We start from the raw sequence: 27,201 nt of genomic DNA on the forward strand, positions 1-27,201 counted from the left end.
GTGATCCAAATATTTAGAAATATCCCTGGTGGACTATGAAAATAGAATAGAATGAAAGATGTATTGAATGAAAAGTGAATAGAATGAAAAATGTGGAGACTAATGCTGCCACAGGCATAAACTTTCAAATTTTACTGGTGTACTAAATATTTCAAATCCTAATCTCAGAAGAAAAGAAAATGGGTAACCTACATTTATTAAAATATGAGAATCATAGTCTTATATTAACATCTTCTTGGGAAAATGTTCCCAATTGCACTTCAGGTTCACAGGTAGTAGATTCTGGACTTCTGCCAAGAAGTGATTGACACCTCAGAGCAAAAGGAAACCAATCTCAAAGCTGTTCTTTAAACTTATATGGTTTGCTCTCTTTCAGTTTTTCTGTCTGGCCATTTTCCCCCAGAAAACACTATATATCAGCTGTGGTCTACAGGTGTGACTCACACTGTAAGTCTAGGTAATAATATATGTATCAGATTTGACAAACATTATTTTGCTTGAGCAATACTAATTTAAATCACAGCGTCAAGATAATAGTGACTTTACCTTTAGGACTTGTGTTTTTGAAATTTATGTTAAGCCTTAGAATTTGATACAGGTGGAATGCATGAAAGACAAAATATGAGGAATTTTTAAACCATATTTAACTTGGAATAAAGAATCAAACACAAGAGATGCTGGAGAAAGTCTCATCAATACTGGAGTGTAAATGCAGAGAAGAGACTTTGACTCCAACCAGAGCCCTAAGTTAGAACCATTGGCTAGAACTAAGCAGAATGAATGTGAGGAATATGGGCTGTTTTATAATTTGTCTTGGTATTTTCAATGTGAGATTCATGTTGTATGTTTTGAGAGATTAAATTTTTGGGAGTAAGCAACAAATGTGAACATTAATTATATTAGGAATTTAAGGTGTGTTTACAACAGACTGACTTGAAAGGGAGGATTTATGGAGTTAAATTGCGCAGCCAAAGGGATTAAGCAGTTTTATTCCTTTGAAGTTACATAATTTGACTGACAGTATTGTTTTGTCCAATATACATAACAAAAGCTCCTTGTGTGGTTACTTTGTCTTCAGAAATAGAATATGGGATAAGTGACTTTTTGACAAAATCAACATTTACTAAAACATATGCTATAGAATACTAGTACTTTGGTATGTTACTTTGTTTATGTTACAAAACACTTTTATAGTCAAATTATTTGGAGCTGCATAGATTTTGACTATAAAAAAACTTTTAGGGCTTCCCTGGTGGCGCAGTGGTTGAGAGTCTGCCTGCTAATGCGGGGGACACGGGTTCGAGCCCTGGTCTGGGGGGATCCCACATGCCGCGGAGCGGCTGGGCCCGTGAGCCACAGCTGCTGAGCCTGCGCGTCTGGAGCCTGTGCCCCGCAACGGGAGGGGCTGCGGTGGTGAGGGGCCCGCGCACCGCGATGAAGAGCGGTCCCTGCACCGCGATGAGGAGTGGCCCCCACTTGCCGTAGCTGGAGAAAGCCCTCGCACGAACCGAAGACCCAACACAGCCAAAAATAAATAAATAAATAAATAAAGTAGCTATAAAAACGTTGTCACCCCTTTAAAAAAAAAAAAAAAAAAAAAACTTTTATAGTCAAATTATTTGGAGCTGCATAGATTTTGACTATAAAAAAACTTTTATAGTCAAATTATTTGGAGCTGCATAGATTTTGAAGTCAACATTTACCAAAACATATACTATAGAATACTAGTACTTTGGTATGTTATTTTGTTTATGTTAAAAAACACTTTTACAGTCAAATTATTTGGAGCTGCATAGATTCTGAAAAAACATCAAATGAATGTCTTTGTGTTAGGATTACTGAGAATTTTTACAGATGTTATTGTGCATTGTAAAACCCTCGGAGGGTAGTATTTTCTAAAACACTTGCCCAGGTAGCTCCATTTTCAGGGATCATTTTATGGGCTAGTGCTTCATAGAAATTATGTACCCATAACAATGAGGGTAGTCTGGGGTAAAATTAATTAATATCCTGATTCATTTAAGTGACTTCTGAGGTAATATTAAAGATCCCATAGAAAGACTGTGAAGGGCCTAAATGTTTATACCAATGATCCTAGGAAGATGTGTCAAAGCAGTGGCAAAGAATGGAAAAGAAGCCTCTTGAGGTTTTGCTCAGATTCTTCTGAACACCTCCATTGGAGTGAAAAGGAATACCTCAGAATGTAAATAAGTTAAAAGGGAAAAAGATGTGAAGGAATGTCAGCCAGATACCTGAACAATTCAAAGAGAACGTAAGACGTCGTTCCCTCCAGTACTCACTCCTGAGGAAGAGGAGCTCAGATCATGCAACCAGACTATCCCGGTGTCCCCAAAGATTCTGGAGAAGCACAAAATGGTGCTGGTGAAGGAATGTACATAAAGTAGGACTATAGCTTTCAGTGGGAGACAAGAAGAGCGGAAAGTTTTATTTCTATATAGATTTAAATTTCCTTTTTCTTTTCCATATTATTTAGAGGGTAAATTAGGTAGGCATTAAGGGTCCCTTGGAATTGCGTGTTTAGCAATGTCCTACCTCTTGCAAAACCATCAAGCACCATGTAGTATGACCCCAGGAAAGTAGGCCAGAGCAGACTACTGAGAGCTCCCTGCTGTTTAGGCCTGGCCTAATAAGGTGTTTAGGTGTCTCCAGATCTATCAATTCTCTAACCCAATTTACCAAGGTAAGCTCATATAGGAACTTGGGACTGATCCTAGGTCATGAATAAACTTATATCTGTACTTAGAGTGGCTTTTTGCGTTATATATCCTACAAATCAAGTGGGTTGAGGTATTTGGTGACCTCGGAGCAATGTAGTAATTTTTGAATCCCTTCGTTCTTTCTTGGAGACTTCACTAACAAATAGATGTTGACTTTCTATTTCCTTAAAATCTATTTTAACAGTGTTTCTTGGAGCCAGCGCAAATATTGGTAGGAGCTTCTTCTTTATTTTCTCATATCAATTGATCCTATTTACCCATAAGTTCTCACATATGAAAAATCAGCAACAGTGCTTATGGGGACATTAAAAGCTTCTCAAACATTTGAGCTGCCCCTTTGGAAAACTGTAATTAACAATTACAGATGAGGTTATTCCCAGCTTAGGTGGGGGGTGAAAAAGAATTGCTTTGTTTGTTTTCCAGTTGTAGAACACATGCATTACTTATTTTACTATGAATAGAATTTAGCTAAACAGAATAATGACTTATTTCAGTAAATCGTAACTGTACTACTAAAGCCCTAAGGGTTCAGTAGGGAAGCCTCACAGGCTTGGTGGTAAGAGAGAGAAATGGCTAGCAGTCCGCCCTGCACATACCACCACACTGCTTCAAACTGGGCGGTTCAACTTCTATTTGTCTGATATATTCACATTTTGGACTTTCGCAAAAGATTTTATGAGGAAATGTTTCTGCTAATTACAAACAATTTTAGACAAAAACTAATTGAATTAATAATGAGGGTCCTAAAGTCAGACATTGTCTGACCACACTGAAAGTAGGATGAACAACATCAGAGTAGGCAGAAATAACAAGATCTTGTGTTATTGTGAAATTCATGTGCTATTAATGTTTCTATACTATGCTCAAGAATATCACCTTTCACTTGGACTTATTTACTCTTTTTTTAAACACAATGCTAGCAAGTTGGTTGTGTGTGTTTATGTATGTGTGTATGTGTTTTCCACTTAAAGGAGCGACCTGAAAGAAATAACCATTCATAGCAGGCAGGCAATCTCACCCAAAATATAGCCTAAAAGCAGGGAAAGAACCAGAACATGCACCAAAAAGGGAAAAGAAAGGCAAAAAGTTACAGAATTCTGTGACTATTTTGTGTAGGAAGGAAAAGTGCTATATAAGCACTGTTAATACCTGAGGGGCTCACTACTTAATAGTGAAGTCTAAATAGTTGAGATTAAAATAGTAATACTTACTCATTAAGTAATAGTTGATTATGAATTAGTTCAATAGAGAGAAAAATTTAAAATTAAAGAGCCAACTTTCAAATTCCAAATTGTTATTATGAATTTTGTGCTTTTTTGTTAAGTCATTTAAGCTCTCTGAAACTCAGTTTTTCAGTTTTTAAACAATTTTAAAATAATCTTCAAAAAATGATAATATATCCTGAGGTGTGGGCAAGATGATGCAGTAGGAAGATCCTGAGCTAACTCTGCCCACAGGTACAGCGAAATTACAACTATTTACAGGACAACTATCTATGAAAGTGACCTGAAGACTAGCAGAAAAGATTTTCCACAACTAAAGATACAAAGAAGGAACCACAACAAGACAGGTAGGAGGGGTAGAGATGTAGTATAGTCAAGACCCACACCCACAGATAGGTGACACACAGACGGGAGGATTCTCACAATTCCAGAGGTTCTCCCCAAGGAGCGAGGGGTCTGAATTCTACATTGGGACCCGCTACCTGCGTGTCCTACACTCCCAGGAAAATGAGTGCCCAGAACATCTGGCTTTGAAGGTCAGCAGGGCTTGTGTAATGGGAGAGCCAGAGGGCTATAGGAAACAGAGACTCCACTCTTAAAGGGCTCATGCAAAGTTTCACATGCTCCGAGTTCCAGTACAGAGGCAGTAATTTGAAAGGAGCCTGCGTCAGATTCATTTGCTGATCTTGGAGAGCCTCACAGAGAGACAGGAAGCAAAGCTGATTCCCGTTGGGAACATAGATGCTGGCAGCAAACATTCTGGGGAGCTTGTTCTACCATGAGGATGCTGGTGCCGACAAGCACAATTTTGGAAACCTCCCTCCAGCCTTGAAGTGCCAGGGGCTTATCCACCCACCAGCAGGCAGGCACCAGTCCCTAGAGATCCGGGGCTCTGCAAGCAGCTGCTCCGGGTCCCAACCCCACCTGCCAACAGGCTGTCACCAGCCCTGGGACTCCCCAGGTTCCACAGCAGCCACCCTGGGACCTGGTCCTATCTACCAGCAGACAGGCACCAGCTCCGGGACCTGCTGGGTCACACAGCCAGCCATGCCAGATCCTGGCCCTACCTACCAGTGGGCTGGCAGTCGCCACATGAGTTACAGCTTGGCAGCCAACTGGCCTGGGGGCCAGCCCTGCCTACCAGTGTGCCCACAGTAGTTGGTTCCACCACAACAGAAGGGCCCACACAGTCAACATAGGGGGCACCCCTAGAGCATACAGCGCTGGTGACCAGAAGGATGTGGGCTGCTGAGCCCCATAGGATGTCTCCTACATAAGGCCACTTCTCAAAGATTGGAAAACATAACCAACCTCATAATACGTAGAAATAAATGTATAGAGATAGGCAAAAGGAAGAGACAAAGGAATATGTTCCAAATGAAGGAACAAGACAAAACCCAAGAAGAAGAACTAAGTGAAGTGGAGATAAGTTATCTACATGATAAAGAGGTCAAGGTAATGATCATGAAAATGCTCAGTGAACTTGGGAGAAGAATGAATGATCACGTTGAGAAGTTAATAAAGAGTTGGAAAATATAAAAAAGAATCAAATGGAGCTGAAGAATACAATAACTGAAATAAAAAATACACTAGAAGGAATCAACAGGAGATTAGATGATACAGAGGAACGATCAGTGAACTGGAGACTGAGTAGTGAAAAATCACCCAAGCTGAACAAAAAAGAAAAAAAGAATTTTTAAAGATGGGGACAGTTTAAGAGACCTCTGGGATAAGATCAAACATACTAACATTCACGTTATAAGGGGTCCTAGAAGGAGAAAAAAGAGAGAAAGAAGCAGAGAACATATTTGAAGAAATAATAGCTGAAAACTCCTCTAACCTGGGAAAGGAAACATGCATCTATTTCTGGAAAGTACAGAGAGTTCCAAACAAGATGAACCTAAAGTGGTTTACAGCAATAAACATTATAATTAAAATGACAAATATTAAAGATAAGAAGAGAATCTTAAAAGCACCAAGAGAAAAGCAACTAGTTACATACAAGAGAACTCCCATAAGACTATGAGCTGAATTTTCAGCAGAATCTTTGTAAGCCAGAAGGGAGTGGCATGATATATTCAAGGTAATGATAGGAAAAAACCTACAACCAAGAATAATCTAACTGGAAAACATATCATTCAGATTTGAAGAAAAGATAAAGAGTTTTACAGGCAAGCAAAGGCTAAAAGAGTTCAGCACCACTAAACCAGCTCTACAAGAAGTGTTAAAGGGATTTCCCTAAGTGAAGTAGAAAAGACCGCAACTAGAAATATGAAAATTATGAAAGTAGAAATCTCATTGGTAAAAGCAAACATACAGTAAATGTAGTAGATCAACCACATAAAGCTAGTAGGAAAGTTAAAAGACAAGGCAGTAAAATCATCTATATCAACAATAAGTATTTAAGGGATACCTAAAACAAAAAGATGTAAAAGTTGATGTCAAAAACATTAAACATATATATAGAGAGAGAAAGAGAGAGAGAATTATATATAAACCTCATGATAATCACAAACCAAAACTCTATAATAGAGACACACAAAAAAGAGAAAGAAATCCAAACATAACACTAAAGATTGTCATCAAATCATAAGGAAATAGAGCAAAAGAAGAAAGGAACAGAAAAGAAGTACAAAACAACCAGAAAACAATTAACAAAATGAAAATAAATACATACCTATCAATAATTACCTTAAATGTAAGTGAATTAACTGTTCCAGTCAAAAGACATAGAGTGGCTGAACAGATTGAAAAACAAAACAAAACGAAAAACAAGACCCATATATACACTGCCTACAGGAGGCTCACTTCAGATCTAAAGACACACATAGACTGAAAGTGAGAGGATGGAAAAAGGTATTCCATGCAAATGAAAATGAAAAGAAAGCTGGGGTAGCAGTACTCATAACAGACAATTTAGACTTTATTTTTTTAAATTTATTTTTAAAAAACCACTTTATTGAGGTAAGATTGCTCAAAGTGCATTAAACACTTCATACATTAGACACATTTTTATGATGGTATATTTTAGAGCTACTTACTTCTTTTTAAATCCATGTATTATAATTTATTTAACCAAACCCCTGTAGGTGGGCTGTTGAGCTTAATTGAATTAACAAACAAATCAAGCTGAGCAATGTACAATATTGCCCATTCAGGCTGGAGTTGCAAAAATGAAATATTTTTCTCCCTTTCATCTAAGTCTACACAGCTCTGGCCCCCACATTTTAGCAATTGAAAAAGTAATTAATTCTGACTGTTGGTCAGAAAAATGCACCTTCCAGAGCATTCTAGGAAGTCAGGCAGAGGGCAGCTTGCCAGGACACAGCCCTTCCAGTGGGAGTAGCATTCTGAACTCTTGAACGTAAACTGCTGGCAGTATTTACTCCACTTTGAGTTACTCAAAACAGACTTTAAAATAAGACTGCAACAAGAGATGAAGAAAGACATTACATAATGATCAAGGGATCAATCCACAAGATCAGATAATTGTAAATATACATGCACCCAACATAAGAGCACCTACATATATAAGGCAAATATTAACAAAAACAAAGGGAGAATTGACAATAACACAATAATAGTAGAAGACTTTAACACCCCAGTTGCATCAACTACCAAAACTGAGTCAAGAAGAAATAGAAAACCTGAAAAGGCCTATACCAAGTAAAGAGATTGAATTAGTAATCAAAAGCTTTCCACAAAGAAAATCCCAGGATAAGATTTTTCACTGGTACCTTCTACCAAAAATTTAAAGAATATTTACCATCAATTGTTTACAAATTTTTCCAAAAATTAGTAGAGAAGAAAACACTTCACAGTTCATCCTGTGGGGCTAGTATTAACCTGATACCAAAATCAGACAAAGACAACAGAAGAAAACTATAAACTTATATCTCTTATGAATACAGACATGAAAATTCTTAACAAAATAACTGATAACAAATCTAGCAACATATAAAAGGCATTATATACCATCACCAGGTGGGATTTACCACAGGAATGCAAGATTGGTCCCACATATGAAAATCAATGTCATATACCATATTAATAAAATAAGGGATTAAAAACCACACAATAATCTTAATACACTAAGAATGGCATTTAACAAAATCTAACACTTTTGCATGATGAAAACACTCAGCAAACTAGTAATATAAGAGGACTTCCTCAACCTGATTAAGGGCATCTCTGAAAAACCTACAATAATATCATACTTAATGGTGACATACTGAAAGCATTCCCCTAAAATTAGAAACAAGAAAAGGATGCCCTCTCTCACCACTTCTATTCAATATTGAACTGGAAGTTCTAGTCAGGGCAAATAGGCAAGAAAATAAAAGGCATCCATATTGGAAAGGAGGAATTAAAACTATCTCCATTTGCAGATAAATCTTATATATAGAAAATAGTAAGGAATACACACACCACACACACACACAACTTGAACCAATAAATGAGTTCAACAAGGTGGAAGGATATAATATCAATATATGATAATAAATTGTATTTCTATACAGTAGCAATGAACAATCCAAAAACAAAAGTGAGGAAAATGATTCCATTTACAGTAGCAATAAAATGAATAAAATATTAGGAATAAATTGAACAAAAGAAGTAAAAGTCTTCTGCACTGAAAACTATAAATATTATCAAAGGAAATTAAAGAAGACCTAAATAAAGGCATCCTGTATTCATGATTTGGAAGACTCACAGCTGTGAAGATGGCAGTACTTCCCAAATTGATCTATAGATTCAATGCAATCCCTACCACAATCCCAGCTGACTTTTTGCAGAAAGTTAGGACAAGTTTATCCTAAAATTCATATGGAAATTCAAGTGACCCAGAATAGTCAAAACAATCTAGAAAAAGAAGAAAAAGTTGGAGGATTCACACTTCCCAATTTCAAAACTTAATGCAAAGCTATGATAACCAAGACTGTATGATTCTGGCATAAGAATAGATATGTAGATAAGTGGATTAGAATTGAAAGTCCAGTAGTAAAAACATACCTTTATGGCCAACTGACTTTTATCAAGGGTGCTACCATAATTCAAGTGGGAAAAGAATAGTCTTCTCAACAAATGGTGTTAGGACAACTGGATGACTACATGCAAAGGAATGAAGCTGGACATCTACCTCACACTATATCAAAGACTTTAAAAGCTGAAAGTATAAACTTCTTAGAAGAAAACATTGGTCTAAATCTTTGTGATCTTGAGTTGAGCAAGTATTTCTCTGATTTGATCCACTGCACAACTACTAAAGGAAACCAGAATATGTCACCCCAAAATATGCATCTTTGATATAAAATTATTTTAAACTGAATGCAATTAAGAAGTAGCAAATGCATAAAAATATCTCCCTTTTCTGCCTAAAGGCAGGATATAAATTTTCCTTTTACTGGAGCCAGACTCATCAGTGCAGGGAAAGCAGCAGAGGAATCAGCAAACAAACTTTACTTTGTTAGTTTCCTTCCGTATATTGACCTTCCCTTAGTTTGCTGCCTTGGAAGCCTAAACTGCTTTCCTTTGCCCTGTCTTTATTTTTATTTTTTTTACAAATTTATTATTTTTTGTTGAAGATGCTATGTAAACTGAAATTCTATGCCACAACTTTGATTTACTCTTTGTTTTAAGTTTTTCAAGTGATATGCATTACATGTGTCAATAAACTGTTTTTCTCTTGTTAGTCTTTTTGTTCACAATTCCCATCTGAAAACCTAGGATAGGCAGAGGCAAAGTTTTGCCTCCTTCACATGACAAAAGAAAATACAAGTAAATTTTACCTTATCAAAATTAGAGATTTTAGTGCTTCAAATACACCTTAAAGAAAATTAAAAGACAGCCTACAGAATAGGAGAAAATATGTGCAAATTATCTATCCAATAAGGGTCTAGTCCTTAAAATATATTAAATAAAAATTCTTACAACTCAGCAATAATAAGAGAAATAGCCCAATTTTTTTATGGGCAATAATTTGAATAGACATTTCTCCGAAGAAGATATACAAATGGTCTATGAGCACCTGTAAAGATGCTCAACATTATTAGTCCTTAGGAAAACGTGAATCAAGACCACAGTGAGATACCATTTCACCCTCACTAGAATGGCTATGACAAAAAAGAAAGACAACTAGTATTGGCTAGAAAATGAAGAATAGGTACCCTTATACCTTTCTGGTGGGAATGTAATATAGTGAAGCTGCTTTGGAAATCAGTTCCTCAAAAAGTTAAACATAGAGTTACCATGTGACTCCACAATTCCACTTCAAGGTATTCACTGTTGACCTGAAGCCAATGGACCGACAGATATTTCTCCAGCAAAGATGCATTTATTTGGGATCAGAAGAGAACTGCAATTCAGGGTCTGCAACCATGGCAAGTCACGTGTAAGTTCCCACATGGCAAGGGAAGAAGAACATTTTTATAGAGGGGAAAAGGAAGTGGGGAGGGCGATAGTAAACAAAGAGTCCCTGGCTTTTCATTGATTGAGTCCTTGCCAGGAAAGAAGAGAGCCTCTGCTTCCTGCTGGGCTCTGCTATTGTCTCAGGGTGTGAGAGCTCCCTCTTCCGGCCCATCAACTCTATTTAAAATACTGAGGTTTTTGTTCATTGATTTTTGACAATACTCAAGAGAAATGAAAACACATGGTCACACAAAAACATGTACATAATTGTCCTTAGCATCATGATTTACAATAGGCAAAAAGTAGAAACAACCCAAATGTCCATCAACTAGTAAACAGATAAACAAAATGTGGTCTATCTACACAATGAAATATCATTCAGTCATAGAAAAGAATAAACTACAGATACATGTTATAGCATGGATGAATCTAAGAACATTATGCTAAGTGAAAGAAGCCAGACACAAAAGATCATATATCATATGATTACATTTATATGAAATTTCTAGAATATCATATGATTACATTCATCATATGATTACATATCATATGATTACATTCATATGTAATCATGATTACATTTATATGAAATTTATATATATATATATATGATTACATATCATATGATTACATTCATATATATCATATGATTACATTTATATGAAATTTCTAGAATAGGTAAATCTATAGAAACAGAAAGTAGTGGTTGCCAGGGGTTAGGGGAAGGGTGGAATGGGGAGTGATTGGTAATAGATGTAGGGTTTCTTTTGGGGGTGATGAAAATGTCCCAGATGTTTGCAGAAGCTTGTGAATATACTAAAACCCACTTAATTGAATACTTTAAAAGGGTGACTATTATGGTATGGTATGTGATGATATACATAAAAGAAAAATGGTGGCAAAACAGATACATTACTCACCTTCACCACTAACTGCTGTGGTTACTGAAGACAGTGTTGACAGCAGAGATGTTTCTGAGGGTTCCTTGCTGGTAGCTCCTAGATAGATGACATTATTATTAATTACAATTTCATCTCACCTGTCATGGAGTAAAGAAAAAGAAGTCAAATCTGAAGGTGAATTAAAATCCTTCTATAGATAATGGGTAAACCTTTGTCTATCTTTATTTTTCCATTTTCCAGCTTCTTTTGTCCAAGGTAAGGAATGTCAGTACTGAATGCTTGGGTGGCCTGATAAACACACACAAACACACACACACAGACACACACACACACAGACACACACACTTTTGTATGAGAGGTCCCAAAAGCAAATTTCTACTGCAGATTGTTACTTAGGTCTCTTTAAAAGTGAATTATTGGGCTTCCCTGGTGGCGCAGTGGTTGAGAGTCTGCCTGCTAATGCAGGGGACACGGGTTCGAGCCCTGGTCTGGGAAGATCCCACATGCCACGGAGCAGCTGGGCCCGTGAGCCACAATTGCTGAGCCTGCGCGTCTGGAGCCTGTGCCCCGCGACGGGAGGGGCCGCGATAGTGAAAGGCCCGCGCACCGCGATGAAGAGCGGTCCCCGCACCGCGATGAAGAGCGGTCCCCGCACCGCGATGAAGAGTGGCCCCCGCTTGCCGCAACTGGAGAAAGCCCTCGCACGAACCGAAGACCCAACACAGCCAAAAATAAAAATAAATAAATAAATAAATAAATAAGAAAATCCTTTAAAAAAAAAAAAAAAAAAAGTGAATTATTTAAAATCATTTTATTTTTCCCAGTGGGAAAAATTACCTGGTCAATAGGACCTAGGAGTAATGTGCCTTTTTTTCCCAAAATAAGATTTCATTTTGTTGATTTAGTTGTGGCTTTGAAACTTCCAATAAACATAAATAATAAAGGAACTTGCAAACTCCTGTAATTAATTAATTTTTTTCATTTATGAAACAATTAATTGATTTCGCACTCTGTACAAAGCCCTCTCCTAGGCTTCTGAGGGCAGTATCTAACCCTTAGTCCCCTCTTTTTTCCCATGCCCCTCCTCCCACTCCCTGCAGTTGCCGCATGCTCCGACTGGCCCTTAGTCATCTTTTTAATCTTCATCATATGAAGAATGATTCCTGGCATAGAGTGGGCATGTAGTAAATGTTGTTTCAGATAAGATGGCACTCATACAGGACAGGGGGACCAACAAAAGGATAAAGATCTGCTTTAAGTAGTGAACACAACTTACTGATTTGCTACTCATGGTAGCATTCCCTTTTCTCTTAAAACATGTTAGAATGTCCTTTTGTGATTAGGGCAAGGATTCTATTTTTACTATGTGACATTTATAAAATCTTGGTTCTTATATATACACATGCTGTGTTTGAGGGAGGAGATATTTGGCTCTGCACAGTTTACCTAATACTTTATTTTTTTATATCTTTATTGGAGTATAATTGATTTACAATGTTGTGTTTAGTTTCTGCTGTACAACAAAGTGAATCAGCTATATGTATACCTATATCCCCATATCCCCTCCCTCATGAGCCTCCCTCCTGCCTTCCCTATCCCACCCCTCTAAATTGTCACAAAGCACCAAGCTGATCTCCCTGTGCTATGCAAACAAAGCAACTGACAAAGGAAGCAACTGACAAAGGATTAATCTCCAAAATATACAAGCAGCTGTTATTAATACAGTTTCACCTTGTAAGCTGTGCTGCTTAAGTGGGGAACTGGAATATTTACAAAGATATTTTTTATGACTGAGAAATGACAATTTTTTCTTCTCTAAAAATAAACTTTGCATATGTAACCATCACAATAGGATCATTCCCAAACAGGAAGTGACCCAAAGTGATATCATCGAAGAAGCCCACTGTGATCTCATGGTTCTGTATCCAACCCAAAATAACACATGAGTTTCAAAATAGTGAAATAACCTAGACCTTCATAACACAGATATAAGATTCCCAAATTATTTTCCTATGATTAGTTTACATGGGTGCTACTAATTTAATTTGTTAAAGTTAAAGTAAATTTCATGAAGAGTTAATCCTACCTTTAGTAGATATTTCAACTGTTGATTTCTCTGCAACATTTGGTGATGACGTTGTGTCTGATGTTGGTACAGATGTTTTTGTTGCAGAAGTTGATGATAATACAGGAGTGGTTGTATCTTTGACTTCTGAAAAAAGTAAATTGTGTTAAAGCAGTTGCATTAAAATTTACATTTATTTTGCCAGTCAACAGCCTAGTATATTTAAACAAAGTAAACTGTATGTATATTACTGCATCAGGTATGGTTTTGGAATTAATTTTCTAATTGTAATGAATTCAGCCTTGATTTCAGTATTCATTCACTAACTCCATCTGCTTCTCACCAATGGTGTGAATTTTTAAGATGGTTGGCAGAAGCAGTCTGTGGTTCTGAAACAAAATAATAGCTGACAAAACTAGTGAGGAATAAATGTATGAGTTTGAAACTTAACAATATTTTTAATCCAACTAAACTAACATTGTCTGATGAAATAATTAAATAGGCACTCTCTGGGCAGTGGATATTTTACTGAATGTTTTAGAGCATGTTAAAGTTACTAAATACTAAAATCTCAGTATTAGTGCATCTCTTTTTGGTACATAGCATTTCTCTCTCTCTGTCTCCATATACTACATATATATTCTAAAGAGACAATAAATTTTAAAGAAATTCAACAATTGCAACAAGCCTACATTCTTGGGGATAGAGCCACCATAAATCTGACTTTTCAAATGACTTATTTCTCTCAAAGGCACAGAAGTGAAGACAATACGTTGTTATGTATATTATATATTTATTTTTAATAATTATTTTTTGGCAATAGAAAGCCAATATCTTACAATAATTCTTAAAACTTCCACTGCAATATTATTTTTTTAAAGTGAAGTATGTAGGATTTAATTCTCAGTGATCTATGGAAAGATTTGTTTCATATAATATTATTGTAACTTATTGGCATTTATATACTTTTTTTAATCCTGCATTTGTTGGACTTGTCTCTGTATACTTACTGTTATGTTGCAGATCAAAAAACAGCAAACAAATGTTTACAAAGGATGTGGAAAAAATATTCCTGTTCATGGAAAGCACTATTTTTATGTTGTTACTTTGTATACAGAACAGTTGACCCTTGAACAACTTGGGGGTTAGGGACGTCTACCTTCCATGCGATAGAAAATCCAAGTATAACTTATACGTGGCCCTTCCTATCCGAGGTTTCTCTGCATCTAAAGATTCAACCAACTTCAGATTGTAGCACTGTAGTATTTACTATTGAAAAAAATCTGCGTATAAGTGGACCCACGCAGTACAGACTCATGTTGTTTAAGGGTCAGTTGTATACAGAGTCAGTACAACAGGTAGTTGAGAGGATGGACTTTGAATAACAAAGATTCATGTTCAAATCCCAGTCAAACTGAGTATGTCATTACAGTAATTGTATGTCATTCGTATGACTTCTCAAATTTAAATTTCATCCAAAATTTTCCTCTTTGAATCTGAGAAAAAAACCAAAAATCTTTCAAGTCATTGAAAAGCAATATTTGAGATGTCATGAGATAGAGTGTACTTCCTGTTTTATTTTATAGACTTGAGGGGCTTGGGAGTGTTAGTGCTTAGCGCTGACTTTGTTTACAGACAGCTCACAGAAATTGCTTGATGTATGCAGCACATACCGATGTTTTCCGTACATACAGGAATGACAGAACTGCTTTTTCACGGGCTTTACCGAAATCAAGTCAAAAGCTTTTTTCACCTCTGAAGAAACACTTCACACCCTTGGTCTTACTCGCATGCCCTCCTCCCCCTCAATACTCAGCAGAGAAGAGGAACACAGCGTGTATGAGGTTACCTTTTCTCTATTAGTCATTTTGTTCTATTTTTCTTTCTGTCCTAGAGTCCATGATGTAACACTAATTTCTAAGTTTAAATTGAGACTGAAGAAGAAGTTATTTGAAGAGGCATACACCCCATAGACTGGAAATTTCACTGGTAAATAACTTGAATGATCTCTGTTGACTTGCTAAATAGCAACAACCTTAATTTCTGAGTATAATCAACAACTCCAGAGATATTTTTCATATTTTTTTCCTCCCTCCCTTACTTTTTTCTTTCCTTTTTTGCTTCCATACATACTTATTGGGAAACTAATATGAAAAGCATGATTAGATACTGCAAAAGACTCTATGTTGTACCACATAGTATCACCCTTGAGTAGCTTTTAATCTGGTAGGGAACATAATGCCTATACACAATAAATAATAAAGAATATTCTGTATGAGTTGTGTAGACCAGTGTTTTTCAAACTTCAGATTATGATACAATTAAAGAGTAATTTAAGTCTATTTAATACATTGCAGCCAGAGCTTTTTTTTCCAAATGAAAGAGAAAAGAGGCAATATTAGATTAATATTGCAAATAATGAGGGTAAGTATTGTTTCATGAAGCTTTTGTTTAGCATTGTGTGTGTGTGTGTGTGTGTGTTTGAGAATGAAATGTGTGTCAATGCAAAATGTATTTCTTACTGTGATTCCAGCTAAAAATGAGAAAACTGTGGGACAAGAAAAAATTGGGGCAAGAATTTATAAGATAAAAAATGACCACCCTGCTGGCATGAGCAAGGAATATTCCATGAGAGAGTTGACATAGGAGCTGGAGCTTGAAGAGTGAGTAATATGGTGACACAGGAAGAGGAAAGAACATGAGTAAAGGTCTGAAGTGGGGGAGTGAGAGGTATTTGAGGGCACTGCAAAGAGCTCTGTTTGGCTGGATTGCTGTGTGCTACGACAGGACATGGTGGATGTGTCTGGTAAAATTCTGGAGACCAGATTGTAAAGGACTTTGAACACCAAGCCAAAGACTTGAGACTTTATCTGCGAGTCTGTGGGGAGCCATGGGAAGTGACCAAATGGAAATTCAACTGTAGGAAACACGATGGGGAAATAAGTGGGGCAGAGAATGAGAAGATACCAGTTGAACAGAATTGAAAGCCGCCATTTTTATGTTTACCAATGTGGTTGGCCCTCTTGAATTCATCATGTGAGATCAGTGGGTTCTCATCCATACAATGACTTGAGGCAAACTACAACAAGACACATTTCTAGCTACTTATGTGGTAAGATTGAGATGTGCTGTCAGGCTTCTCCTCCTCACCGTCCTTCTACACATTTGGCCACGGATTTCCCTGAGTAAAACCTTAATCCATTAGCACTCATCAATGTCTCCATTACTAGTTCTTCAGATTGTTCAACAGAGAGTATTCCCTCTTTTGGCAAGGACTGACAAACAACCCCTAAGAATACTGAGCGTCACTACGTGCCAGGTAGCATGTGAGTACTTTCCATGGATTATATCATTTAATTCTAAGACCCTACAATGTTCATACTCTTAGATCACCATTTTACAGATGAGGATCAAAAGTGGTAAGCAACTTGTCCATATTATACACTAGGAAGTAATACAGTTGGAATTTGAATCCGGACACCTTTGGCTCCAGAGAAGATACCCTGAACCAGCACACATCCGGCCATGGGAAGGCGGCTCCATGCCAAGCCACATACCCCCGCCCCACCTGCTTTCTGCCTGCGACGGAGTGCGGTATTAAAATGTGGACGTGACTAGACCCACCGATGTTTTACCGCTACGTGCCTAGGATGAGGAAACAGACAAAATACCTCACTGTTTTTTTTTTTTTTAAAAACAAGCATTCATACTGTCATGTACATATACATAAACACACATATAAAATGTTTCCATATTAGACTGAAAGCTTTAAAATATTTCCAATCTTTTAAAACTATTTATAATTGAAAAATATTTTTTACTGAGTTAAAAAAAATTCTGCAAATAGAAACTTTCTCTCCTCATACGGTGGAAAAGAATTATTCCCTTTAACTACCGCTGTTGAAGGTTTTATTGACCAGGATTCAAGTAACCATCAGTTATGCTTTTACTGTATTATCTGTAAATCTCTTCTAGGTCTGATTTGATCTCACAATAAACCATTGAGGAAAATGGTTAATTCTGAAGTGTTTTCTCTTCATAGGACACTGTGAGGTAGCATTTTCCCTCTCTTTATCTCCAAAGTGATTAAAGAATAATTTAACAAGGAGACCTGTGCTTCACAGCTTTGCTTGTGCCAAACCAGATAGCGCTGCTCTCGGGAGAAACAGATGGCATTTCATCCTGACTCTACCCTATATCCATGCCCTCCAACTGAGAGAGCACAAGGGATGCCATAGCACCAGTTTCCTACACTATGAAAGGATGAAGCATTATTGGGATTTTAATAAAATAACTATTTTAATTATAAAAATCATAAGCACTTTGAGAATTCAGTGTATGGCTAGAAACCAAGATTCATACTTTCTCCTGTTTTCAAATGATCAAGTCATCGACTCCAATCTTCTCAGACATGCTTTGTAATTACATTTAGAGGTAACTCACAAATAGTCTCTAAGAGTTAGAATTTCATCCATCCTCATAAGGAGCAATTGCTTCTCCAGCTATCTTTTTCCCTACCAATTCTGTTTCTAAAGTCCACTGAATCCACTACTAAAGAAGATTGATCTTGCTTCTTCTAGATCAACACAAACACTGAATGACAGTAACTTAGAATTCTAGAACTTGAGATCTGGAAAGAACTTTTCAAAAAGATCTTAATGGAATAGAAGCCCTACATTTTACAGCTTAGAAAATGTATGAGTTTAAGGTAGTTTCAAAAGATCATAGCACCAATTAGTAAAAAGTTAAAATTTTTTCCTAATTCTACCATTTGGGTATGTGGAATGCAATTGTGGCAGAGATAGTGCTGAAGTTTCTCTTTGAAAATATTTACTTTGCCAGTTTTAACCATAAACACAATTTCAGAAGAAGGTTTTTAAGTTCTTTAAGGAAACAGAAGAATGGTTTCTTTAGAAATATATAATTAGAGTAAATTCAAAATGCTAACTACTAAATGGTCTTATAAACCTTCAAAGTACCATTATTAGGTAATACTCTCATCACCTAGATCAACTGCTCTATGGAATTGAAGGTAAAGTAGCTGATTTTATATTTCAATAGCTTACAACGTATTATTTCTACTATTTCATATAGTCTTCATGCAATGCCATCTCCTATGTATGCCACCCCTTAGGCTTTTAGGAACTTTATACAGATTTTATCTTGAAATAAAGTAATTGTCAATTTTCCGTTGTCATTTGTGGTTGCTTCTCCCCTATGTATCATGGCTTATAGTGAATAGAGATCCACTTCTTAACGTTTGTATGTGACGGCAATGCACAAATTGGGGTATTATAAATAGTGAGAATGTCCTTTTTCGTAGTACTTTGTCAGTAGTTGCTAACATTATAATTTTTGTTCAACATATACCCTGTATCTTCTTTGTCAGAAAAGAAGTAGCAAAGAATTAGCAAAGTTTAAGTGGAAAATTTCAATTTTCCCTCACACATTAAAAATATATTAAAATGTTAATTACATAGTATAATATACAAAAATTTATAGATAAGTAAAATATATTTCTATAGTAGCATAATAAAAATAAATAAATGAAACATGATACAACTTTCTATATTCCCATCAGAAGAAAGCCTTCGTGAAAGGCAAGGCACCAACTCATTTTGATTATCAGTGTCATAGCAACACGTTTTGCCATTAATGGTGACCCTTGCTCTTTGATACAGCAAAGGTCAATTTGGTTCATTGCCAACCAAATTAAATGAAGTTAATTTTTTTCCTCAATTAAAAGAAAACAACAATTATTACGTGATGATGTGTTCCTGACTACTTCTACTTGCATTGATCTAAAAATTTCATGATATCCTATATGAAATGTATAAGTAAACTACTAGCCAATGAGTTACATACCTCAATAAACATTTATTAAGCATCTATTTCAATAGGACCTAAGCAAAAATTTAAAATATGTTTTTCCTAGAGTGACTTAGACTTTATTTTGATACTCAAGCTCTACATGCATGGAACACCTAGAAGGTTATGCTAAGGTGCCATATAAAAATGGTGCTGTATAATTAATACTATGCATAGCTCGTTCTATCCAAGTGAAATCAAAGTAAGGTGATGTCTCTCTATGTGTCTAGGATAGCGAGAATCATTTTCTCCGTGGAACAGATGTCAAAAGGAATCAGATAATTGAGCACAAGAAGGAAAGAAAAATCATGCTTCATGGTAGAAAAAGAAGAAAGGATATTCAAAGAGAAGGGCAAAGACAATAGTGCCAAGTAAAACAGAGGCTATATAACATAAGGCCTGAAACGGGGCCTTGGGGATATTAGACACTTAAAAATAGAATCTTTTGGGAGAGGAAAACAGAAAAATTTAATTTTCAATGAAAACATCAGAGCTAGTGGCAACTCTTAAAAAAAAAAGGATTTGAAGTTTACTTTTTCAATTAAGGCTAACAAAATACTGTAGTGAGCACAAAAGGTTTTAGAATGCTTACCTTTCCTAGGTGGAATGAATTTGGGGGATAAGTTAGAATAAAGACGCAGATGTAGAGAATAGACTTGAGGACACGGGGAGGGGGAAGGGTAAGCTGGGACAAAGTGAGAGAGTGACATGGACATATATACACTACCAAATGTAAAACAGATAGCTAGTGGGAAGCAGCCGCATAGCACAGGGAGATCAGCTCGGTGCTTTGTGTCCACCTAGAGGGGTGGGATAGGGAGGAGATATGGGGATATATGTATATGTATAGCTGATTCACTTTGTTATACAGCAGAAACTAATACAACATTGTAAAGCAATTATACTCCAATAAAGATGTTAAAAAAAAGAAAAAGAAAAAGAAGAAGATCTCATCTCTCACAGAGAGGAAAATATGCAGGTAAGTGGGAGAGAGCTATGCCTTAAAGACGAATCTCCTCGGGTTGCCAGCCATCTGCGAGGTGGGGAAGGAGTGCCAGGCCTGGCAGGCTCGAGCACGGACAGGTGTCTCAGCCACCTGGCCCCTCTGGGGAGAACGGGAAGGCAGCAGTACATTGGTGAGTTCCTTAAACAGAAAACAACAATATCTGCAAAATGGACCTGAGAATCCAAGGTGTTCTGGCTGACACACAGGTGGAGGCTCCCAAGGCAAGTTTCCTCCACTCACCCACGTGTCAGGCTTGAAATTATGGGGCAATGCAGGTATTTTTCCTTCACAAAATGACTGTGATGCTTTAAAACTCAAGTTGCATAATAACGAGATATTTGAGATTGTGGAGTCTATTATAAGGGGACTTTTTGTATACTGTATCAGGTTTGGAAAGTTTCAGCTCTTTGAGGTATAAAAAAGCAAAGGTTATATTTAATATTTATAGGAGTGGGAGTATTAGGGGAAAGGAGTGACCTGGCCATACTGCTGGGCTCTTAGATCAACCATCCCCAGATCCCTCCCACCATGCCCTGCTCTGAACCCAGAGAGGAGCTGTGGTTCTGTGGCTCAGAAAGCATCTTCCCAGTAAACGAGATGCTTAGGCTTCGCAGGTTCTTGTCGGTACCAGCAAACTTTACAAGCAAGTCTCTTGGGCTTGTCTCAGGAAGGGGATCAATCAAGGGCCCTCTCAGTCCTGGAAGGAACAGCGCTGCTCTGTCCCTTCTCTGGGCTCCACACAGGGGCAGTGATAACGGAGGAGAAGGTGGTCTTCTTCTCTCTCTAATGGCGCCCCCGGCTTTCCTCTGAGCTTAGAATGTCACCACTTGAAATCCTGGGTCTTCACTACAGGCTCTCCTGGCATTTCTTCAGGTTCAGGGAAGGTCTCACTAGACACTTTCCACCAGCAGTGACATTAGAAGAGTGATTGACACACATGAAATGACACCACGGGAGGTGGAAGGACACACAGCCTTAGCAATTGTGACATCAGCTAATTATGTAACTGTGTGAGCCACTTCACCACTTTGGGCCTCAGTTTCCTCTCTATGAAAAGTGTCTGTTGAACAAAATCTCTTCAACTATAAAATTATATTACCTGTAAGATTAAATTACAATGTAAATATCCATTATGGCAAATAATTAAGCATAAGTTGCAAGAAAGAAGCTTGTACTTTAGCAGTTATATACAAAGGCTTTATAGAGTTATAAACTCATCACCTGGGAGAAATCTAAGCCCCAAAAGGCATTCTGTATTACAAGGGAGAAAATGATTACGTTTATTTGCAATCTGATAATGTTACCCGGACAAAATGTATTTCCCTTTAGGGTGTTAGTCTACCCAGAAATAGAGAAAATGTGAAAGACAAAGTTTGGAATAGATATTTGGAATACTTTGTTTTGAAACTTTTTTTTTTTTTACATAGCAGAACAAATGATGAAATATTTTATATAGGTAAGCTAACATCTACGTGAATGAATAGAGCTCATATACAATAAGCTAGACAGCTCCTTCTCAGCCATGTGTGTGTGTAGGTCTGTGTGTGTGTGTTCATGTCTACATTTAATGAGTGACAGATGAGTTTGTAAAAAAGTCTACAATATTGCATTTGAAGCTAGAAAATGATATTTGGCTGACTTTGAGATGTCATATTTATCACCTCATCTACTCTATTTTTGTCTTTTCTAAGTGTAAAGGAAAACTCTCTAACTGATTCTAAATGCTTTTTAATTTGTATCTGTTGAAAGATGGTAATTTCAGTTATTAAGGGGTAAAATAAAAGGACAAAAAGTTATTTCTATCTTCTGAAAAGTCAAAGACAATCTTTTCTTGCCCTGAAAAGAATTATTTGAAGTGACAAAAAACTTTAAATGACAGACATTCCAAGAATGCAAACATGTATAACAATAATTGCTTTCACTGACATCATTTGATTTTAACAATTTCATAGAACAGTAGAACAGACAATACTGTTATCTTCATTTTATAGATGAAGAAACTGAGGTCTGATTGTGACTTGCCAAGAGTCACAGTAGAAGGTGTTAGAGCCTTGTTTATACTCAGATGTTCTAATCCCATCTTTCATGTGCTTTTCCTCTACATTGGCTAGTCTTAGAACTGCAATGTCACGTTTGTGGTTGCAGTATTTCTGTGCTACTATTCGGTATTATTTAGAGTACTTTAGAGCACAATTTTTTTTTCTCATATTGTTGTTAATAATTATGAAAACAAATGAAACTAATTAAGGTATATAAATTACTGAAAGTAAAAAGCATTTGTCATCAGTAGAATGACCATGTCACATCATCCATCAGGGATGATTAAATAAAACAGAACAATGTTTGATGTTGACCAGTCACATCATCCATCAGGGATGATTAAATAAAACAGAACAAAATCTCTTCACTCAAAGTTATATCTTATCTTGTTCATCAATAGAATATTAGTGCGAAACAACTTTACTAAAAAATTTTAAAGTAAGAAAGTCAACTTTTATTTTAATATCATATGACTCAGAAAATTTATGAAGGGCTTTCTAAGACATGATTTTTTTCAGTGTCCTTTATTTGTTACTTGTTCTGGATTTAGGGAAATGTTACAAAATCTTTTTTTTTTTTCCTTTCTTGTTTTGGGGTAAGGCAACAGTGATATAGTGAATATATTATTGTTCACTCTCACTTTTACAGCAAAATCACCTATAATTTACATTGATCACATCAAAGAACTATTTTGCCCTCTTTATTTCATTTGCATCAAATTATTTTTAGCATATATATTCAGGGTCTCCTGTGAATGCAAGAAAAGACACTAAATAAATGAAAAAATATCCTAGCACGGAATAAAACAAGGGACAGTGTAGTGTAGGAAGTAGGTGACCGCAGGTCTCCACAATTTACCAGCTATGTGACCTTATGCAAATTACTTAATCTCTTTAGCCTCTGTTTTTAAAATTATAGAAACATACCCTATAGGGTTTCTGTGCAGAGCAAAACATTAATATATATATAAAACTTGAGAGATGCAGCTAACATCTAGGTTACACTTGAATTTATCCTGATTAAAAAGTCGATGACATGAGATACATTTTAGAGCTCTACCAATAGGTCAGACAAATTGATGTTTCTTGCTTATACTGTCCCTAAATACTTGATTAACTACTTACAGAGCCATGTCCAACACAGTCAGTAAGTTCAAGCTAGTAAAGTCTTTCTAAATAAAACGTAAGCTCCTCCCTAAATCATAACCTGATTCTCCCAATTACATCCTTTGACAAAAACTTTGCCAGATTTTATAAATTATTTTTAGTATTATCTTTTTCTGATATCCTTATACCATTTCTTTTAAGAAACTATGGTTATAATAATGGAACAGAAAGATTGCAGGATAGAATAAAGAAAACATGAAAGTCAGTTTCATGTAGTAGAAGAAAGAGGTTTTCCATGTTGCTGTTCCATAGGTCCACGGTTGCTACCATGCGGTGGACATGGTACTCTTGGGATCTACAGAGTTTCAACCAGGGATCGCTGAATCTATATTCAAAGTAAATATTGTCTGCATATTGAAAAAAAATGATTCACACATATATGCTACCATTTTAAAATTTATATAGTTTCTATTGTGATTAATGAAATACAAATGTTTAAAAATTGCTAAATATTTAGCAGCATTCTGTTTTCTCAATTAGTGGGTGCAATTATTATCTTACTGGGAAGGGGTTCACAATTTTCTTGTAAATGAGGTACTTATCTTCAAAACACTGGGGGACCACTCCTTTGTGGATCTTAGTATGTCAATAACAGCACAATTTTGTTTATTTGACTGATGACTTTATATAGCATCCCAAACTGAGCCAGAATTTGATATCTTGTCTTATCCATTCTCTGCAAATAATTAGGGTCAGTCTTTAAACACCCATGACTCATACTTTTTAATTAGAAACAAACAAGCAAACACTTACAGAGAAGGGGATTTATAGCTCTTCGTTTCCAATATGTGCCGGTTCTAAGTGCTAGAATAAAAGCATACTTCTTCTTTCTGTGAATCTGTTTCTCCACACTGGAGATGGAAAAACTGCTCAGTTTTGCTCAGATGAAACCACATGCCCAGTAGGAGCCTATCATGTATTTATATAAGAACAGAGAAGAAGTCATGGTGTCTACTTTCTGATTTTGGAGCCTAGCTTTTATATGGTATATTTTCCAAATTAAAAATATTTTGAACATTCCTTTAGGATGCCATCGAAGAGTCACTTGTGATGGGTTAATTAAATCTAACACATTTAAAAATAACTCTGCGTGTTGTGGGACAGATGCAGCCTGTGGAAAAAGAAAGAGCTTACACTGAACATTGCAACAGATTTTTGTTATTTAATAGTAGGCAACAGACATGTTTACAGAATATGTTTTCAAAGCCTGGTTGGAAAGTATCTTTCTGATACATTCAGCTCTGCTGACAATGAAAGAAATCAGGAAATCCATATTTAAAGAGAAGGATGACTGTATACTTTTATTTCTCAATCAACTCAAATTCGCCTCATCATTTAAAAGTAGTGCCCTCTTGCATAGTATCATTCAAATTTAACTAGAAGAATGAACCATTCCAAAATCCCTTCCCAAATGCCAAGATGACGACTAGGATGGAAAATTTGTTCTTATCTAAGAACAAACAGTCAGGTGTACACTTGCCAGAAGTGCTTTTGGAAAGTCAAAAGGATGTCCAAAACTATAAGAAATGTAAGAGAAAGAGCTAGAGAGAACTGAATTGTTCTGCCCAAGAAAATGGAAATGATCTGTTATTTTTTACCCTTGAGGGTAAGAGAGCAGAAGATATGCGGGAAGAGGAGAGAGAATAGACCAAGAAAGAAGGTAAAGCATCCAAAAGACTTTTAAGAGCGGAGATATCTAAAACACATTCTTAACTTTGCACCACTCTGTTGTAAAACCTCCCTTCCTTCAGTAAAGTCACCTATTCCACATGCAGTCTGCAAATAACCAGCAAGACTTTAGTTAAGTGGATCTTTCTGGGCATGCAGGAAAGAAAGGGGAACTACATTTTGGTTGTTGCCAGTGCAAAGTTAAAAGAAAATGTCACAAGAAACCAAGTGGAGTACAAAATTTGAAGGATGCAAGCAGGTGGAAAGAAAGGTGAACATGAGAACTCAATCCTCCCTCCACCACGAAAGATTTGAGGAAATGGGGTGCATTGGGCTTTTTCCCAGAGCAGCAAGTAAGTCTATAATCTGAACATGTTTTTACATTAAAGGTGGAGAGATCCAGGAGCTATCTGAATTATATAAAATTATTCTTATTTTATTAAATACTGTTTACTAGACTCAGAATCAAATTTGCTGAGTCACAGTTATGTGTTTGCTGCAGAAGATAATTGTAAATTTGCTCTCTAGCAAATTATTCCAGAGTTGGCTATAAATTGTTTGCTTCACAAATATGGCAGGATGGATAATCAGAACAAATAGACTATGGAGCTACAGAACAAGCACTTCAATGCAGCAGCGATAATTACTTAAATCTGAGATACCACCAGTATTAAGTAATAAAGTGTTTTCTAAGTGTGAAGGTTACCATTAGATCGCAGTTGACATTTATTTGTAAACTGATTTTTTCTGGTTTTGAAGATGAATTCATGCCAGAACAATTAAATTTACTTTCCTAACAGCAGTATTAATGAGAGAAAACCAATAGATGTAATCTTGCATTATTATCGATATATACTTAATTTCTTTTATCCAGTATGCCTAGGAAACATGGTGCTCTATATAACTAAACATTTTTTTTAACGTCTTTATTGGAGTATAATTGCTTTACAATGGTGTGTTAGTTTCTGCTTTATAACAAAGTGAATCAGCTATATGTATACATATATCCTCATAACCCCTCCCTCTTGCGTCTCCCTCCCACCCTCCCTATCCCACCCCTCTAGGTGGTCACAAAGCACCGAGCTGATCTCCCTGTGCTATGTGGCTGCTTCCCACTAGCTATCTATTTTACATTTGGTAGTGTATATATGTCCATGCCACTCTCTCACTTCATCCCAGCTTACCCTTCCCCCTTCCCATGGCCTCAAGTCCATTCTCTAGGTCTGGGTCTTTATTCCTGTCCTGCCCCTAGGTTCATGAGAACCTTTTTTTTTTTAGATCCCATATATATGTGTTAACATATGGTATTTGTTTTTCTCTTTCTCACTTACTTCACTCTGTAGGACAGACTCTAGGTCCATCCACCTCACTACAAATAACTCAATTTCGTCTTTTTATGGCTGAGTAATATTCCATTGTATATATGTGCCACATCTTCTTTATCCATTCATCTGTCGATGGACACTTAAGTTGCTTCCATGTCCTGGCTATTGTAAATAGTGCTTCAATGAACACTGTGGTACATGACTCTTTTTGAATTATGGTTTTCTCAGGGTATATGCCCAATAGTGGGATTGCTGGGTCATATGGTAGTTCTATTTTGAGTTTTTTAAGGAACCTCCATACTGTTCTCCATAGTGGTTGTATCAATTTACATTCCCACCAACAGTGCAAGAAGGTTCCCTTTTCTCCACACCCTCTCCAGCATTTATTGTTTGTAGATTTTTTATGATGGCCATTCTGACTGGTGTGAGGTGATACCTCATTGTAGTTTTGATTTGCATTTCTCTAATGATTAGTGATAACTAAACATTTTTATTAGTTTAGAATCATTATGTAAAATATACCAAAAAAATCAATTTTCTAGCAATTCTAATAGATAGCATTAACATTTATCTGTGTATCTCCCATTACTAGTGCTTGACAATAGGTGTTTATTAACTGTTTATTATATGCTAAATATAAGTTTTACCTGAATAGCCAGAATCTTCAAACTATTATAATTAATCTATCACTTTAAATAGAATTACTACCAACTAAAAATAGAAAATACAAACTTGGGTTGAATTTATATTGAACATATGATCTACTATTGAAACTTCATACTGAAATAAAAT

The 27,201-nt window shown here is 36.3% G+C and overlaps 1 protein-coding gene across 4 annotated transcripts in view; it reads right to left on the reverse strand.

Annotated features, from left to right (window-relative positions):
• EMCN (endomucin) overlaps positions 1 to 27,201 on the reverse strand; it is a 98,852-nt gene that overhangs the window by 50,460 nt on the left and 21,191 nt on the right. For all 4 annotated transcript variants that reach the window (XR_450208.2, XM_028164175.2, XM_007172910.2 and 1 more), the window contains exons 2-3: positions 13,358 to 13,483; positions 11,290 to 11,367 (exon numbers count right to left, since the gene is read on the reverse strand). Coding sequence is in view for 3 of the 4 variants with exons in the window: in XM_028164175.2 (XP_028019976.1) it covers positions 11,290 to 11,367; positions 13,358 to 13,483 (204 nt within the window). In the remaining variant the exon portion in view is untranslated. The remainder of the gene's footprint in view (positions 1 to 11,289; positions 11,368 to 13,357; positions 13,484 to 27,201) is intronic.

The sequence above is a fragment of the Balaenoptera acutorostrata genome, chromosome 5, assembly GCF_949987535.1.
Source record: "Balaenoptera acutorostrata chromosome 5, mBalAcu1.1, whole genome shotgun sequence".
Classification (NCBI taxonomy): Eukaryota; Metazoa; Chordata; class Mammalia; order Artiodactyla; family Balaenopteridae; genus Balaenoptera; species Balaenoptera acutorostrata.